This window comes from Salvelinus alpinus, chromosome 2, assembly GCF_045679555.1.
Source record: "Salvelinus alpinus chromosome 2, SLU_Salpinus.1, whole genome shotgun sequence".
Taxonomy (NCBI): domain Eukaryota; kingdom Metazoa; phylum Chordata; class Actinopteri; order Salmoniformes; family Salmonidae; genus Salvelinus; species Salvelinus alpinus.
The window spans coordinates 1,107,236-1,123,279 of NC_092087.1; the positions used below are offsets into that span (position 1 = coordinate 1,107,236).

The window sequence follows — 16,044 nt, forward strand, 5'->3', positions numbered from 1 at the left end:
AATAAAAGTATTTCTATAAGATATTGGTTTATTTAAAAATTGTTCAAGCCTAAATGGTTATTTTTGTGTCCTGAGTGTTACTGACTGCTATGGACAACTGTTTTTCAAGACAAGCCATGTATCCTGAGATTCTGAAATCAATTGAGTAATTGTTTTTCTCCAACCGTGGGTCCTGCTCATTCCCACCTACCTTGGCTACTCTGGTCCTTGAGTCTACACATGGACCCCTTCCCCCTTTTACTGTGACACAACATAGACACTTTTGTAAGGTGCAATTTTTTTTATTTTACCTTTATTTAACTAGGCAAGTCAGTAAAGAACAAATTCTTATTTACAATGACGGCAATATGCATGTCCAAAATGAAAAAAACGACTGAACATCCTGCAGTACGAATGGGCTAAATAACAATGGGATTTCAATGTTTACTAAAGTGTATTTTATAATTATCAATATTAACAGTAGAATGATACAGGTTTATTTTATTGGTATTACTGTATATCTATCTAGTAATCATTCATTTTAATGGTATTACTGTTTATCTAGTAATCATTCCTTTTAATGCAGTTAATAGTCAATGCTATAATACTTGTGCTAGTCAATTTTTTTCTTTTTTGTTATGGTTAAACAAAATTCTAAGTCAACTAACAGTTTCTAAATAAAATGTTACAAATTTTGACCATATGTATAATTTACCATCTTCATTGGGGGACTTTTACCTAAGGGAAATTGTCAAGGTCTTATTCTTCCTAGGTCCTTACTCATTACGGCATTTAGTAGCTTTTGTCAAGGGCGTTCCGTGCGTTTGCATGACACCGCCCCTTCCGCACTGTCAAACATGTAACACCTCGTCTACAAAGATATTAGAACTACAGCTAGATCCTGGGCTGGATTAGCTTGTAAGTGAAAATCCATTTGTCCCCCTAGTTGTTCAATGTAATCAACATGTACATTTGTCATTTAGCTGCTACTCTTATCCAGAGCTTATGCTTGGGGATAAAAACAGAAATATTTCAAGACTGATAAAACGGGAGTTTTATTTCTGTAACAGAACAATTTACAGCAATAAAATACAGTCTGAAGATGTTGCAACAAGAAATACACTTCCTTACAAACCACAATCTATTCTTCTTCTTCTTCGAGACAGTTTCTTTTCATCAATGGATCAATGACAGATCCCTACTAGACAAGACTTGATGAGTTGGTTTACTTGACATCACTGTCTTATCTGTCCACCATCCAAATCAGGAAACAGAAGAGCAAGTAATTGTAGGTATTAATGTATCTGAATAAGGACAATGTTCCTGTAGCCACGTGATGTTCCTGTAGTGATGTGTGTGTATATTTACTGGTAAATTGACATGGGAGGGTGGGGGGGGGGAGTAAGTACTTCCTGCAGTACTTACTATTGTATAAGTCAATACTTAGAAGGAAGGAAGGAACGGAGGGGTGGGAAGGAGACATTTGGTATGTTTACATATTCAAGACCTTCTTGACTGAGAAGATGATGTCTTTGATCTGAGGTACACTGTGGTCCTCCAGGATCTTAGCGTAGGGCATGGGGATGTCTACACCGGTCACTCGAACTGCAGGGGCATCCAGGTAGTTGAAGGCTGGGCCTGGAAACAGGACAGATCATTATTAACATAGACCCTGAGAATGGCTCGTGTGTTTTTTAATAGTCATAACTCTCAGAACACACACCCATGTGGGTATTCCTACAATTGGCATAATACAACTTCAGCTTGCTTATAGGGCTGTTTTCCCAGATACAGATGAAGCCTACTAGTCCACAGATGAAGCCTACTAGTCCACAGATGAACCCTACTAGTCCACAGATGAACCCTACTAGTCCACAGATGAAGCCTACTAGTCCACAGATGAAGCCTACTAGTCCACAGATGAAGCCTACTAGTCCACAGATGAACCCTACTAGTCCACAGATGAAGCCTACTAGTCCACAGATGAAACCTACTAGTCCACAGATGAAGCCTACTAGTCCACAGATGAAGCCTAGTGTGCAGGAGTAGTCTGGGAAAAATGCCCATAAAGCTCTTATCACTAGGTTTGAAGGCAATGACATAAGTCAACCCATCCACATACAATGCATTCAGAAAGTATTCAGACCCATTGACTTTTTCCACATTTTGTTACATTACAACCTTATTCAAAAAATGTATTACATATTTTTTCCCCCCCTCAAATCGACACACAATACCCAATAATGAAAACGCAAAAACAGTTTTGTAGAATTGTTTGCAAAAAATAAATATCACATTTACATAAGTATTCAGACCCTTTACTCAGTACTTTGTTGAAAGCACATTTGGCAGTGATTACAGCCTCAAGTCTTCTTGTATGATGTAACAAGCTTGGCACACCTGTATTTGGGGAGTTTCTCCCATTCTTCTCTGCAGATCCTCTCAAGTTCTGTGAGGTTGGATGGGGAGCGTCGCTGCACAGCTATTTTTCAGGTCTCTCCAGAGATGTTAGATCAGGTTCAAATCTAGGCTCTGGCTGGGCCACTCAAGGACATTCAGAGACTTGTCCCGAAGCCACTCCTGCATGGTCTTGGCTGTGTGCTTCTGATCGATGTCCTGTTGGAAGGTGAATTGTCACCCCGGTCTGAGGTCCTGAGCAGGTTTTCATCAAGGATCTCTGTACTTTGCTCCGTTCATCTTTCCCTCGATCCTGACCAGTCTACCAGTCCCTGCCGCTGAAAAATGATGATGCTGCCACCACCATGCTTCACCGTAGGGATGGTGCCAGGTTTCCTCCAGATGTGACGCTTGGCATTCAGGCCAAAGAGGTCAATCATGGTTTCATCAGACCTGGGAATCGTGTTTCTCATGGTCTGAGAGTCTTTAGGTGCCTTTTGGCAAACTCCAAGTGGGCTGTTATGTGCCTTTTACTGAGGAGTGGCTTCCGTCTGGCCACTCTACCATAAAGGCCTGATTGGTGGAGTGCTGCGGAGATGGTTTCCTTCTGGAAGTTTCTAGACCCCTAACCTTTCTCCACATTTTGCTACTTTACAGCCTTATTCTAAAATGGATTAAATCATTTTCTTCCCTCATCAATCTACAGAATGGGATTTCAGTTTATTTTTAAACACATTGCAAAAATGTATAAAAAAAAGAAAACGTTTTTGCATTGTAATTTTGGGGTAATGTCTGTAGATTGATGAGGGAAAAAAACAATACATTTTAGAATAAGGCTGTAATGTTTATAAAAAAGTCAAGGTCTGAATACTTTCTGAACACACAAAATAACTGATATAGCCCGTTCTCTCCTCTTTCAAACTACCCGGGAGTTCTATTGGCTGCTGTATTTAACCAGCAAACAAGAGCTGGAGTTCTATTGGCTGCTGTATTTAACCAGCAAACAAGAGCTGGAGTTCTATTGGCTGCTGTATTTAACCAGCAAACAAGAGCTGGAGTTCTATTGGCTGCTGTATTTAACCAGCAAACAGGAGCGTGCATCCCTCTTCGAATAGTCCATTGGTATAAGAAACGCTAACAAAAATAATGTCCAGCAAGCTATTCTAGTCTAGCTTTTCCTGCATGGGACTCTAAGAGCTAATGAGCATTTAAGGAGACAGGCCAGCGGAGCACAAGGGAAGATGAAGGGGATACCTAGTCAGTTGGAAAGGGGGATACCTAGTCAGTTGTAAAGGGGGATACCTGGTCAGTTGGAAAGGGGGATACCAAGTCAGTTGGAAAGGGGGATACCTGGTCAGTTGGAAAGGGGGATACCTAGTCAGTTGTACAACTGAATGCATTCAACTGAAATGTCTTCTGGCCCGACCCTGAGCATTAATGATTCATCATTCAGAGGCCGTAGAGAAGCCAGATTAAAACATCACATATAATTTAACAGTTCCATTTCACGCCATGCTGTTCATATAAATAATTTACCAGGTTCTCTCAGTTATTTATCCTGGGAAAGGGGAGTGGTTTTAGGCGGTAAATCCCAGTAACCAGGTTCCCGCCATTGAACCCCGTACTGGCCCTCCGCAACACCAGACCCGTACTGGCCCTCCGCAACACCAGACCCGTACTGGCCCTCCGCAACACCAGACCCGTACTGGCCCTCCGCAACACCAGACCCGTACTGGCCCTCCGCAACACCAGACCCGTACTGGCCCTCCGCAACACCAGACCCGTACTGGCCCTCCGCAACACCAGATCCGAACTGGCCCTCCGCAACACCAGACCCGAACTGGCCCTCCGCAACACCAGACCCGAACTGGCCCTCCGCAACACCAGACCCGAACTGGCCCTCAGCAAACACCAGACCCGAACTGGCCCTCCGCAACACCAGACCCGAACTGGCCCTCCGCAACACCAGACCCGTACTGGCCCTCCAACACCACTCTCAGCAGCAACCTGATCTTCCCATGCAGCATTCCATGTAGTTCACCCATGTTTACCCTGGCACAACCTAGCTTAGACTTCAGAGAAAAGCCAGCATGGGGATGTAGGTAGATATGGCTGCAGTTCTAGTCACACACTAAGCGATGTAGGGCAACATTTACCATCAACCTCATTGTAATCTGGCAGCATGACAACGAATGACTGTGTAAAACGTTTCCTGTACCTATCCGATGCATGTGAGAACTATAATTTAAAACTTCTCTACAACAATGTGCATTAAAATAAATAATTACCTATGTATTGCTCAGTTTACTAAAATGTTAAATCATTTCCTCCTTATAACACTTTGTTGAAGTAAATTAAAATCATGCTTCTAAATTACCATTTGGTTTATGGTACATTTTGGCAAATTCAAAGATTGACTATTATATTGACAAGACATTCGAGTGACCGTTCAAACAACGGAAATACATGTCCTCAAAGATGGAAAGCAGACAGGAGGCAAAATCAGGTGGGACCAGTCTAGCCAATGAGAGGGCAGATACACTTGTGAGCCATAGAGATAAATAGAGGACTCATCTTTGTATGCACCCTTATAGCATCAGTGACAGCATAGGCAGCACCATTGAGACTACCTTCATTTTAAGTAGTACATTTTCTTCTTCATTGGTTGATTGAGCACAAATCAAAAGGAATCCCCACCCAGTTCACTACTTAAATATAAGACATGGCTCCTAGCTCCGAAGCAACTTTGCAGTACTTTGTTTTTTGGTGTGTTATTTCTTACATTAATAGTCCAGAACTTTATTTTTATTACATACAGCCAGAAATAACTTATTGATATCAGAGAGGCGGTAACTCACCAGCATTACGACCACGAACACGACTTTCATAAATGTTATCCTTTGTTCATACCCCCTAGGGCAATGTAACTTATCCCAGAGGCTGCTCCAAGACGCCACCGGTGGAGGACAGGTATTCGGACTGGACTTCTAGTCCGACTCAGGACGAGGATCTCCTTCCAGAGAGACATCAGGGACTGTAACATACTTTGTTTCACGGAATCATGACTCTCTGGATATACTGTCCCCATCCATACAGGCAGCTGGGTTCTCAGTTCATCGCGCAGACTAGTGATGCACCGATATGACATTTTTGGCCGATTCCGATATTTTCCTTGCCCCAAAAAAACAATACCGATATAATTTTTTTTAGCAGCCTGTTTAGCTGTACTAGAATGTACAGTTAAATAGTTAACACACACATGGCCGCAGCGGTCTAAGGCACTGCATCTCAGTGCATGAGGCGTCACTACAGTCCCTGGTTTGAATCCAGACTGTATCACATCTGGCCGTGATTGGGAGTCCAATAGGAAAGCGCACAATTGGCCCAGCGTGGTCTGGGTTTGGCCGGGGTACGCCGTCATTGTAAATAAGAATTTGTTCTTAACTGACTATTGTTAGGGATAGGGTCTAGTTTCCTGCATTTCCACCTGACTGATGTGCCCAAAGTAAACTACCTGTTACTCAGGCCCAGAAGCCAGGATATGCATATAATTGGCAGCATTGAATAGAAAACACTTTAACATTTCTAAAACTGTTAAAATAATGTCGGAGACTATAACATAATTGATTTGGCAGGCAAAAATCCGAAGATTTTCTTTTGAGATCCCAGGCTCTTACAATGGTAAGCTATGCGTCTTATGTAATTCCGTCTCCCAGATTGCAATTCATATGGCTTCCACTAGATGTCAGTCTTTATTCAGTTTTTTGAAAAACAAGCAAGAATTTTGGTGAAGAGAGCACTGGAACAATATCAGTCTTTCGGCGCGCGCTTACTAATTTTGCTTTCCTATTGAACATACTACTTTCCGTATGAAATATTAGTTTATTTACATTTTAGGATACCTGAGGATTAAATAGAAACGTAGTTTGACTTGTTTGGACAAAGTTTAGCGGTAGCTTTTTGGACTCCTTTGTCTGCAAGTTGAACGAGTGGATTACTGAAATCGATGGCGCCGACTAAACTGACTTTTTGGGATATAAAGAAGGATTTTATCTAACAAAACGACCATTCATGTTGTAGCTGGGTCCCTTGGGATTGCAAACAGAGGACGATTTTCAAAAGTAAGTGATTTATTTAATGTCTATTTGTGATTTTGTGAAGCCTGTGCTGGTTGAAAAATATGTTGATGTGGGGCGCCGTCCTCAAACAATCACATGGTATGCTTTCGCTGTAAATCCCATTGTAAATCGGACAACGCAGTTAGATCAAAAATAATTTAAGCTTTTAAATGATATAAGATACTTGTATGTTTAATATTATGATTATTTATTCGAATTGCACGCCCTCCAATTTCACCGGATGTTGTCGACAGGTGTCCCGCTAGCGGGATGCCTATCCCTAAAATAAAAGGTTACACACACACACAAGTTATTTTGTTGGCATTTACGTATGTCCCCATTACCAGTAAAACATAATCAAAATGTCTTTCACTTACTTGCTGTGCTGTTTCGTTGTTCAGTCATTTCCTTCTCAACCAGGATTTCTATTGAACGTCGTTTGGGTCGTTGCATGGCAACAAAATATACAATATTTGACGTGTCAATTAAGCTTGTTGACCAATCAGGACCTGAATATGACTGTACGTCACATAATAATTTAACGCTTTCATAATTTTTTTACGTAGTTATTACACATTGATTACACTATCACTCGTATTTCATATGTCACAACGATTCATCGATGCGTATGCTATGATGCTGGTAAAGTTGTCTCTCCCACCTACAGTGCTGGTCATTGTTTGCTCATGGATGCAAACAATGTTCTTCCCCAAAAACAAAGCAAAACAACAATCTGTTTCAGTAGCTAACTATATAGCTAGGTGTCATCTAAAATAATTCTAATTTATAAAACAGTTCTTATTTGATTAATGGTGGACGGACCCATCTATGTGAAGGTAGCCACAATAAGGGTTAGCCACAACAGTGGACATTGCGGTTAGCCTTCAAAATAAAAGTATGGCATAATTCTACTATTTGTATTCATTTGCAGACTTTTTTGTACAGCTTTGACAGTGCTACTGTATCTTTTTTGACACGCAAAGACCCAAACAGCTTTCCATAGCATGCATGTCATGAAGCTAATAGCAGGGACGCTACTACTGTGCAACTCCGGTAGGGAAACATCTGAAAAAATAGCGCACTTGGTTGTGTGGTACTGGTGCTCGACCAGTCGGCGAAAGCCAACATCACCCATGACAGAGAACGATTGATTGTCAAGGGCAATGAATTCCATTATCTTGGCTTTAATGGATTTCGCCTTTTTTTTTTTTGTCTCGCTGAAATGTTCTGACTCTTTCAAATGACTGCTGGACTTGTTGACTGCCCGATCCACACAGCAGGCATTGTGGGTTAGGTTAGGAATGCTGTGTTGCACGTGTAGAGCAACATTTTTACGTGGCGTCATTACGTCATGTACCTACGTGATATAGGCACTTCAGCTTTGACGTCGGTTTTGCACATCGGTGTTAAACTAGACAGACATCGGGCCGATACCGATGTTGGCATTTTTAGCTAATACCGGCCGATTCCGATATGTTCACTGATATATCGTGCATCCCTAGAGTAGACTGGAATAAAGAACTCTACGGGAAGAAGGCTGGTGGTGGTGTATGTTTCATGATGAAAGACTCATGTGGTGTGATCGTGATAACATACAGAAACTCCAGTCCTTTTGTTTACCCGACCTAGAATACCTCACAAGAGAATCATCTTCGGTTATAGTCACAGCCGTGAATATTCCCCCTCAAGCCAATACCACGACGGCCCTCCAATAACTAAACTGGACATTATGCAAACTGGAAACCGCATTTCATTTTAGCTGGGGACTTTAATAAACACAAATTGAAGGGAAACGCTACCGAAGTTCGACCACCACATTGATGGCTGCTACTTCCCCTTTCGAGATGCCTACAAAGCTCTCCCACGCTCTCCCTTCAGCAAATCAGATCACGACTCCATTTTGCTCCTACCTTCCTATAGGCAGAAACTCGGAACAGGAAGCACCCTTGCTAAGGTCTATTTAATGCTGGTCTGACCAATCAGAATCCATGCTTCAAGATTGTCTTGATCACGTGGACTGGGATATGTTCTGGGTCGCCTCTGAGAATAACATTGACTGAGTTCCTCAGGAAGGGTATAAGGGGATGTTTTTCCCACAGTGACTATTAAAACCTACCCAACTCAGAAACCGTGGATAGATGGCAGCATTCCATCTGGACAAGAGGAATACCTACGTAAGAATGCTGTTCATTGACTATAGCGCAGCCTTCAAAACCATAGTACCCTCCAAGCTCATCATTACGCTCGGGGGCCCTGGGTCTGAACCCTACCCCCCGTGCAACTGGATCCTGGACTTCTTGACGGGCCGCCCCCAGGTGGTGAAGGCAGGAAACAACATCTCCACTTCACTGATCCTCAACACAAAGGCCCTACAAGGATGTGTGCTCAGCCCTCTGCTGTACTCCCTGTTCACCCATGACTGGGTGGCCACGCACGCCTCCAACTCAATCTTTAAGTTTGCAGACGACAAAACAGTAGTGGGCCTGATCACCAACAACGACGAGACAGTCTACAGGAAGGAGGTGAGGGACCTGGCAGAGTGGTGCCAGGAAAAATAAACTCTCTCTCAACATCAACAAATGAAGGAGCTGATCGTGGACTTCAGGAAAGGGCAGAGGGAGCACCGCCCTATCCACATCGACGGGAACGCAGTGGAGAAGGTGGAAAGCTTCAAGTTCCTCGGCGTACACATCACGGACAAACTGAAATGGTCCACCCACAGACACCGTGGTGGAGAAGGCACAACAGCACCTCTTCAACCTCAGGAGGCTGAAGAAATTAATCTTGGCCCCTAAGAGCCTCACAAACTTTTACAGATGCACAATTGAGAGCATCCTGTTGGGCTGTATCACCGCCTGGTACGGCAACTGCACCGCCCTCAACCACAGGGCTCTCCAGAGGGTGGTGCGGTCTGCACAACGCATCACCGGGGGCAAACTACCTGCCCTCCAGGACACCTACAGCACCCGATGTCACAGGAAGGCCAAAAAAGATCAAGGACAACAACCACCCGAGCTACCGCCTGTTCACCCCGCTATCATCCAGAAGGCGAGGTCAGTACAGGTGCATCAAAGCTGGGACCGAGAGACTGAAAAGCAGCTTCTATCTCAAGGCTATCAGACTTACAATAGCCATCACTAGCCGGCTACCACCCAGTTACTCAACCCTGCACCTCAGAGGTTCCGGCCTTTCTAGGGAGTTTTTCCTAGCCACTGTGCTCCTACACCTTCATTGCTTGCTGCTTGGGGTTTTAGGCTGGGTTTCTGTACAGCACTTTGTGACATCAGCTGATGTAAGAAGGACTTTATAAATACATTTGATTCATAGATAGAGAGGCTGCTGCCCTATAAACATAGAATCACTGGCCACTTTAATAATGTTTACATACTGCTTTACTCATCTCATATGTATATCCTGTATTCTATTCTACTGTATTCTAGTCAATGACACTCCGACATTGCTAGCCCTAATATGTATATATTTCTTAATTCCCTTTTACTTTTAGATGTGTGTATTGTTGTGAATTGTTAGATATTACTGCACTGTTGGAGCTAGGAACACAAGCATTTCGCTACACCCGCAATAACATCTAAATATGTGTAAATTTGATAAAAATTAGTTATTTTTTGTTTTTTTTTAATGGTGAAAGCCCTCTATTTCAATGTCAATGCTAAAACTTGATGAGTCACCCCACCCCCCGGGGAAAAAAATCTAAATTTGCCAAAATGCCACGTGCTTCTACATATCAGTGCGTAACAACCTCACCATTACAACACCTTTTATTAAATCAAATAAGCCTCACGTTACAAATGAGCAATAACATTTTTTTTTAACCAAATTCCACAAAAATTCCTCCCTTCGTGGGCTTATCCTCGTGGACAGATTTTGGGCAGAGTAAAATCTCTCGATTGGCCTCTTCCACTATGGTACACTTCACATTGCTTTTGCACTACGAAGACGTAGCCGTAATGTATAATACAAGAGAACTTCGACGTACCCTCCATGATTCTGGCACAGATCTCAGCACCCACTCCGTACTGGGGCCAGCCGCCCTCCACTGTGACCAGACGGACGGTTTTCATCACACTGGCCTCAATGGTGTCCACATCCAAAGGCCTTATGGTGCACAGGTTAACCACCTAGCAGGAGGACAGGAACAGGTTTTAACCACCTAGCAGGGGACAGGAACAGGTTTTAACCACCTAGCAGGGGACAGGAACAGGTTTTAACCACCTAGCAGGGGACAGGAACAGGTTTTAACCACCTAGCAGGGGACAGGAACAGGTTAACCACCTAGCAGGAGACAGACCAGGTTAACCACCTAGCAGGGGACAGGAACAGGTTAACCACCTAGCAGGGGACAGAACAGGTTAACCACCTAGCAGGGGACAGAACAGGTTAACCACCTAGCAGGAGACAGGAACAGGTTAACCACCTAGCAGGGGACAGAACAGGTTAACCACCTAGCAGGAGACAGAACAGGTTAACCACCTAGCAGGAGACAGAACAGGTTAACCACCTAGCAGGAGACAGGAACAGGTTAACCACCTAGCAGGAGACAGAACAGGTTAACCACCTAGCAGGAGACAGGAACAGGTTAACCACCTAGCAGGGGACAGGAACAGGTTAACCACCTAGCAGGGGACAGAACAGGTTAACCACCTAGCAGGGGACAGAACAGGTTAACCACCTAGCAGGGGACAGGAACAGGTTAACCACCTAGCAGGAGACAGAACAGGTTAACCACCTAGCAGGAGACAGAACAGGTTAACCACCTAGCAGGAGACAGGAACAGGTTAACCACCTAGCAGGAGACAGGAACAGGTTAACCACCTAGCAGGAGACAGAACAGGTTAACCACCTAGCAGGAGACAGAACAGGTTAACCACCTAGCAGGAGACAGGAACAGGTTAACCACCTAGCAGGAGACAGGAACAGGTTAACCACCTAGCAGGGGGACAGGAACAGGTTAACCACCTAGCAGGAGACAGGAACAGGTTAACCACCTAGCAGGAGACAGGAACAGGTTAACCACCTAGCAGGAGACAGGAACAGGTTAACCACCTAGCAGGAGACAGGAACAGGTTAACCACCTAGCAGGAGACAGGAACAGGTTAACCACCTAGCAGGAGACAGGAACAGGTTAACCACCTAGCAGGAGACAGGAACAGGTTAACCACCTAGCAGGAGACAGGAACAGGTTAACCACCTAGCAGGGGGACAGGAACAGGTTAACCACCTAGCAGGGGGACAGGAACAGGTTAACCACCTAGCAGGGGGACAGGAACAGGTTAACCACCTAGCAGGAGACAGGAACAGGTTAACCACCTAGCAGGAGACAGGAACAGGTTAACCACCTAGCAGGAGACAGGAACAGGTTAACCACCTAGCAGGGGACAGAACAGGTTAACCACCTAGCAGGAGACAGGAACAGGTTAACCACCTAGCAGGGGGACAGGAACAGGTTAACCACCTAGCAGGAGACAGGAACAGGTTAACCACCTAGCAGGAGACAGAACAGGTTAACCACCTAGCAGGGGACAGAACAGGTTAACCACCTAGCAGGGGGACAGGAACAGGTTAACCACCTAGCAGGGGACAGAACAGGTTAACCACCTAGCAGGGGGACAGGAACAGGTTAACCACCTAGCAGGAGACAGAACAGGTTAACCACCTAGCAGGGGGACAGGAACAGGTTAACCACCTAGCAGGAGACAGAACAGGTTAACCACCTAGCAGGGGGACAGGAACAGGTTAACCACCTAGCAGGGGACAGAACAGGTTAACCACCTAGCAGGGGGACAGGAACAGGTTAACCACCTAGCAGGAGACAGAACAGGTTAACCACCTAGCAGGAGACAGAACAGGTTAACCACCTAGCAGGAGACAGAACAGGTTAACCACCTAGCAGGGGACAGAACAGGTTAACCACCTAGCAGGAGACAGAACAGGTTAACCACCTAGCAGGAGACAGAACAGGTTAACCACCTAGCAGGAGACAGAACAGGTTAACCACCTAGCAGGAGACAGGAACAGGTTAACCACCTAGCAGGGGGACAGAACAGGTTAACCACCTAGCAGGAGACAGAACAGGTTAACCACCTAGCAGGAGACAGGAACAGGTTAACCACCTAGCAGGAGACAGAACAGGTTAACCACCTAGCAGGAGACAGAACAGGTTAACCACCTAGCAGGGGACAGAACAGGTTAACCACCTAGCAGGAGACAGAGCAGGTTAACCACCTAGCAGGAGACAGAACAGGTTAACCACCTAGCAGGAGACAGGAACAGGTTAACCACCTAGCAGGAGACAGAACAGGTTAACCACCTAGCAGGAGACAGAACAGGTTAACCACCTAGCAGGAGACAGGAACAGGTTAACCACCTAGCAGGAGACAGGAACAGGTTAACCACCTAGCAGGGGGACAGAACAGGTTAACCACCTAGCAGGAGACAGGAAAAGGTTAACCACCTAGCAGGAGACAGGAACAGGTTAACCACCTAGCAGGAGACAGAACAGGTTAACCACCTAGCAGGAGACAGAACAGGTTAACCACCTAGCAGGAGACAGAACAGGTTAACCACCTAGCAGGAGACAGAACAGGTTAACCACCTAGCAGGAGACAGAACAGGTTAACCACCTAGCAGGGGGACAGAACAGGTTAACCACCTAGCAGGGGGACAGGAACAGGTTAACCACCTAGCAGGGGACAGGAACAGGTTAACCACCTAGCAGGGGGACAGGAACAGGTTAACCACCTAGCAGGGGACAGGAACAGGTTAACCACCTAGCAGGAGACAGAACAGGTTAACCACCTAGCAGGGGGACAGGAACAGGTTTTAACCACCTAGCAGGGGACAGGAACAGGTTTTAACCACCTAGCAGGGGACAGGAACAGGTTTTAACCACCTAGCAGGGGACAGGAACAGGTTTCAACCACCTAGCAGGGGACAGGAACAGGTTTTAACCACCTAGCAGGGGACAGGAACAGGTTTTAACCACCTAGCAGGGGACAGGAACAGGTTTTAACCACCTAGCAGGGGACAGGAACAGGTTAACCACCTAGCAGGAGACAGAACAGGTTAACCACCTAGCAGGGGGACAGGAACAGGTTAACCACCTAGCAGGGGGACAGAACAGGTTAACCACCTAGCAGGAGACAGGAACAGGTTAACCACCTAGCAGGGGACAGAACAGGTTAACCACCTAGCAGGAGACAGAACAGGTTAACCACCTAGCAGGGGACAGGAACAGGTTAACCACCTAGCAGGAGACAGAACAGGTTAACCACCTAGCAGGAGACAGGAACAGGTTAACCACCTAGCAGGGGACAGGAACAGGTTAACCACCTAGCAGGAGACAGGAACAGGTTAACCACCTAGCAGGGGGACAGGAACAGGTTAACCACCTAGCAGGAGACAGAACAGGTTAACCACCTAGCAGGAGACAGAACAGGTTAACCACCTAGCAGGGGACAGGAACAGGTTAACCACCTAGCAGGAGACAGAACAGGTTAACCACCTAGCAGGAGACAGGAACAGGTTAACCACCTAGCAGGAGACAGAACAGGTTAACCACCTAGCAGGAGACAGAACAGGTTAACCACCTAGCAGGAGACAGAACAGGTTAACCACCTAGCAGGAGACAGGAACAGGTTAACCACCTAGCAGGGGACAGAACAGGTTAACCACCTAGCAGGGGACAGGAACAGGTTAACCACCTAGCAGGAGACAGGAACAGGTTAACCACCTAGCAGGGGACAGAACAGGTTAACCACCTAGCAGGAGACAGGAACAGGTTAACCACCTAGCAGGAGACAGAACAGGTTAACCACCTAGCAGGAGACAGAACAGGTTAACCACCTAGCAGGAGACAGAACAGGTTAACCACCTAGCAGGAGACAGAACAGGTTAACCACCTAGCAGGGGACAGGAACAGGTTAACCACCTAGCAGGAGACAGAACAGGTTAACCACCTAGCAGGAGACAGAACAGGTTAACCACCTAGCAGGAGACAGGAACAGGTTAACCACCTAGCAGGAGACAGGAACAGGTTAACCACCTAGCAGGAGACAGAACAGGTTAACCACCTAGCAGGAGACAGGAACAGGTTAACCACCTAGCAGGAGACAGAACAGGTTAACCACCTAGCAGGAGACAGGAACAGGTTAACCACCTAGCAGGAGACAGAACAGGTTAACCACCTAGCAGGGGACAGAACAGGTTAACCACCTAGTAGGGGACAGAACAGGTTAACCACCTAGCAGGAGACAGGAACAGGTTAACCACCTAGCAGGGGACAGGAACAGGTTAACCACCTAGCAGGAGACAGGAACAGGTTAACCACCTAGCAGGGGGACAGGAACAGGTTAACCACCTAGCAGGGGACAGGAACAGGAACAGGTTAACCACCTAGCAGGAGACAGGAACAGGTTAACCACCTAGCAGGAGACAGAACAGGTTAACCACCTAGCAGGGGACAGAACAGGTTAACCACCTAGCAGGAGACAGGAACAGGTTAACCACCTAGCAGGAGACAGGAACAGGTTAACCACCTAGCAGGAGACAGGAACAGGTTAACCACCTAGCAGGGGACAGGAACAGGTTAACCACCTAGCAGGAGACAGGAACAGGTTAACCACCTAGCAGGAGACAGAACAGGTTAACCACCTAGCAGGGGACAGAACAGGTTAACCACCTAGCAGGAGACAGGAACAGGTTAACCACCTAGCAGGAGACAGGAACAGGTTAACCACCTAGCAGGAGACAGGAACAGGTTAACCACCTAGCAGGAGACAGGAACAGGTTAACCACCTAGCAGGAGACAGGAACAGGTTAACCACCTAGCAGGAGACAGGAACAGGTTAACCACCTAGCAGGAGACAGGAACAGGTTAACCACCTAGCAGGGGGACAGGAACAGGTTAACCACCTAGCAGGGGACAGGAACAGGTTAACCACCTAGCAGGGGGACAGGAACAGGTTAACCACCTAGCAGGGGGACAGAACAGGTTAACCACCTAGCAGGAGACAGGAACAGGTTAACCACCTAGCAGGGGGACAGGAACAGGTTAACCACCTAGCAGGGGGACAGAACAGGTTAACCACCTAGCAGGAGACAGGAACAGGTTAACCACCTAGCAGGGGGACAGAACAGGTTAACCACCTAGCAGGAGACAGGAACAGGTTAACCACCTAGCAGGAGACAGAACAGGTTAACCACCTAGCAGGGGACAGAACAGGTTAACCACCTAGCAGGAGACAGAACAGGTTAACCACCTAGCAGGGGGACAGAACAGGTTAACCACCTAGCAGGAGACAGAACAGGTTAACCACCTAGCAGGGGACAGAACAGGTTAACCACCTAGCAGGAGACAGGAACAGGTTAACCACCTAGCAGGAGACAGGAACAGGTTAACCACCTAGCAGGAGACAGAACAGGTTAACCACCTAGCAGGGGACAGAACAGGTTAACCACCTAGCAGGAGACAGAACAGGTTAACCACCTAGCAGGAGACAGAACAGGTTAACCACCTAGCAGGGGGACAGAA

The 16,044-nt window shown here is 46.1% G+C and overlaps 1 protein-coding gene across 1 annotated transcript; it reads right to left on the reverse strand.

The window, feature by feature from the left end:
- Positions 1 to 1,440: 1,440 nt before the first annotated feature.
- Positions 1,441 to 10,726, reverse strand: LOC139550659 (pyruvate dehydrogenase E1 component subunit beta, mitochondrial-like). The gene is made up of 2 exons (XM_071361685.1): positions 10,492 to 10,726; positions 1,441 to 1,617 (listed from the first exon to the last, which is right to left on the reverse strand). The coding sequence occupies exons 1-2, from the start codon at positions 10,574 to 10,576 to the stop codon at positions 1,472 to 1,474; spliced, it is 231 nt and encodes a 76-aa protein (XP_071217786.1). The 5' UTR covers positions 10,577 to 10,726; the 3' UTR covers positions 1,441 to 1,471.
- Positions 10,727 to 16,044: the final 5,318 nt, after the last annotated feature.

Excerpts from the sequence above, each read along its gene's own strand:
- LOC139550659 (XM_071361685.1), bottom strand. The coding sequence starts at position 10,576 with ATGAAAACCGTCCGTCTGGTCACAGTGGAGGGCGGCTGGCCCCAGTAC. Across the intron at positions 1,618-10,491 it reads CTGTGCCAGAATCATGGAGG|GCCCAGCCTTCAACTACCTG; the intron begins GTACGTCGAAGT and ends TCCTGTTTCCAG.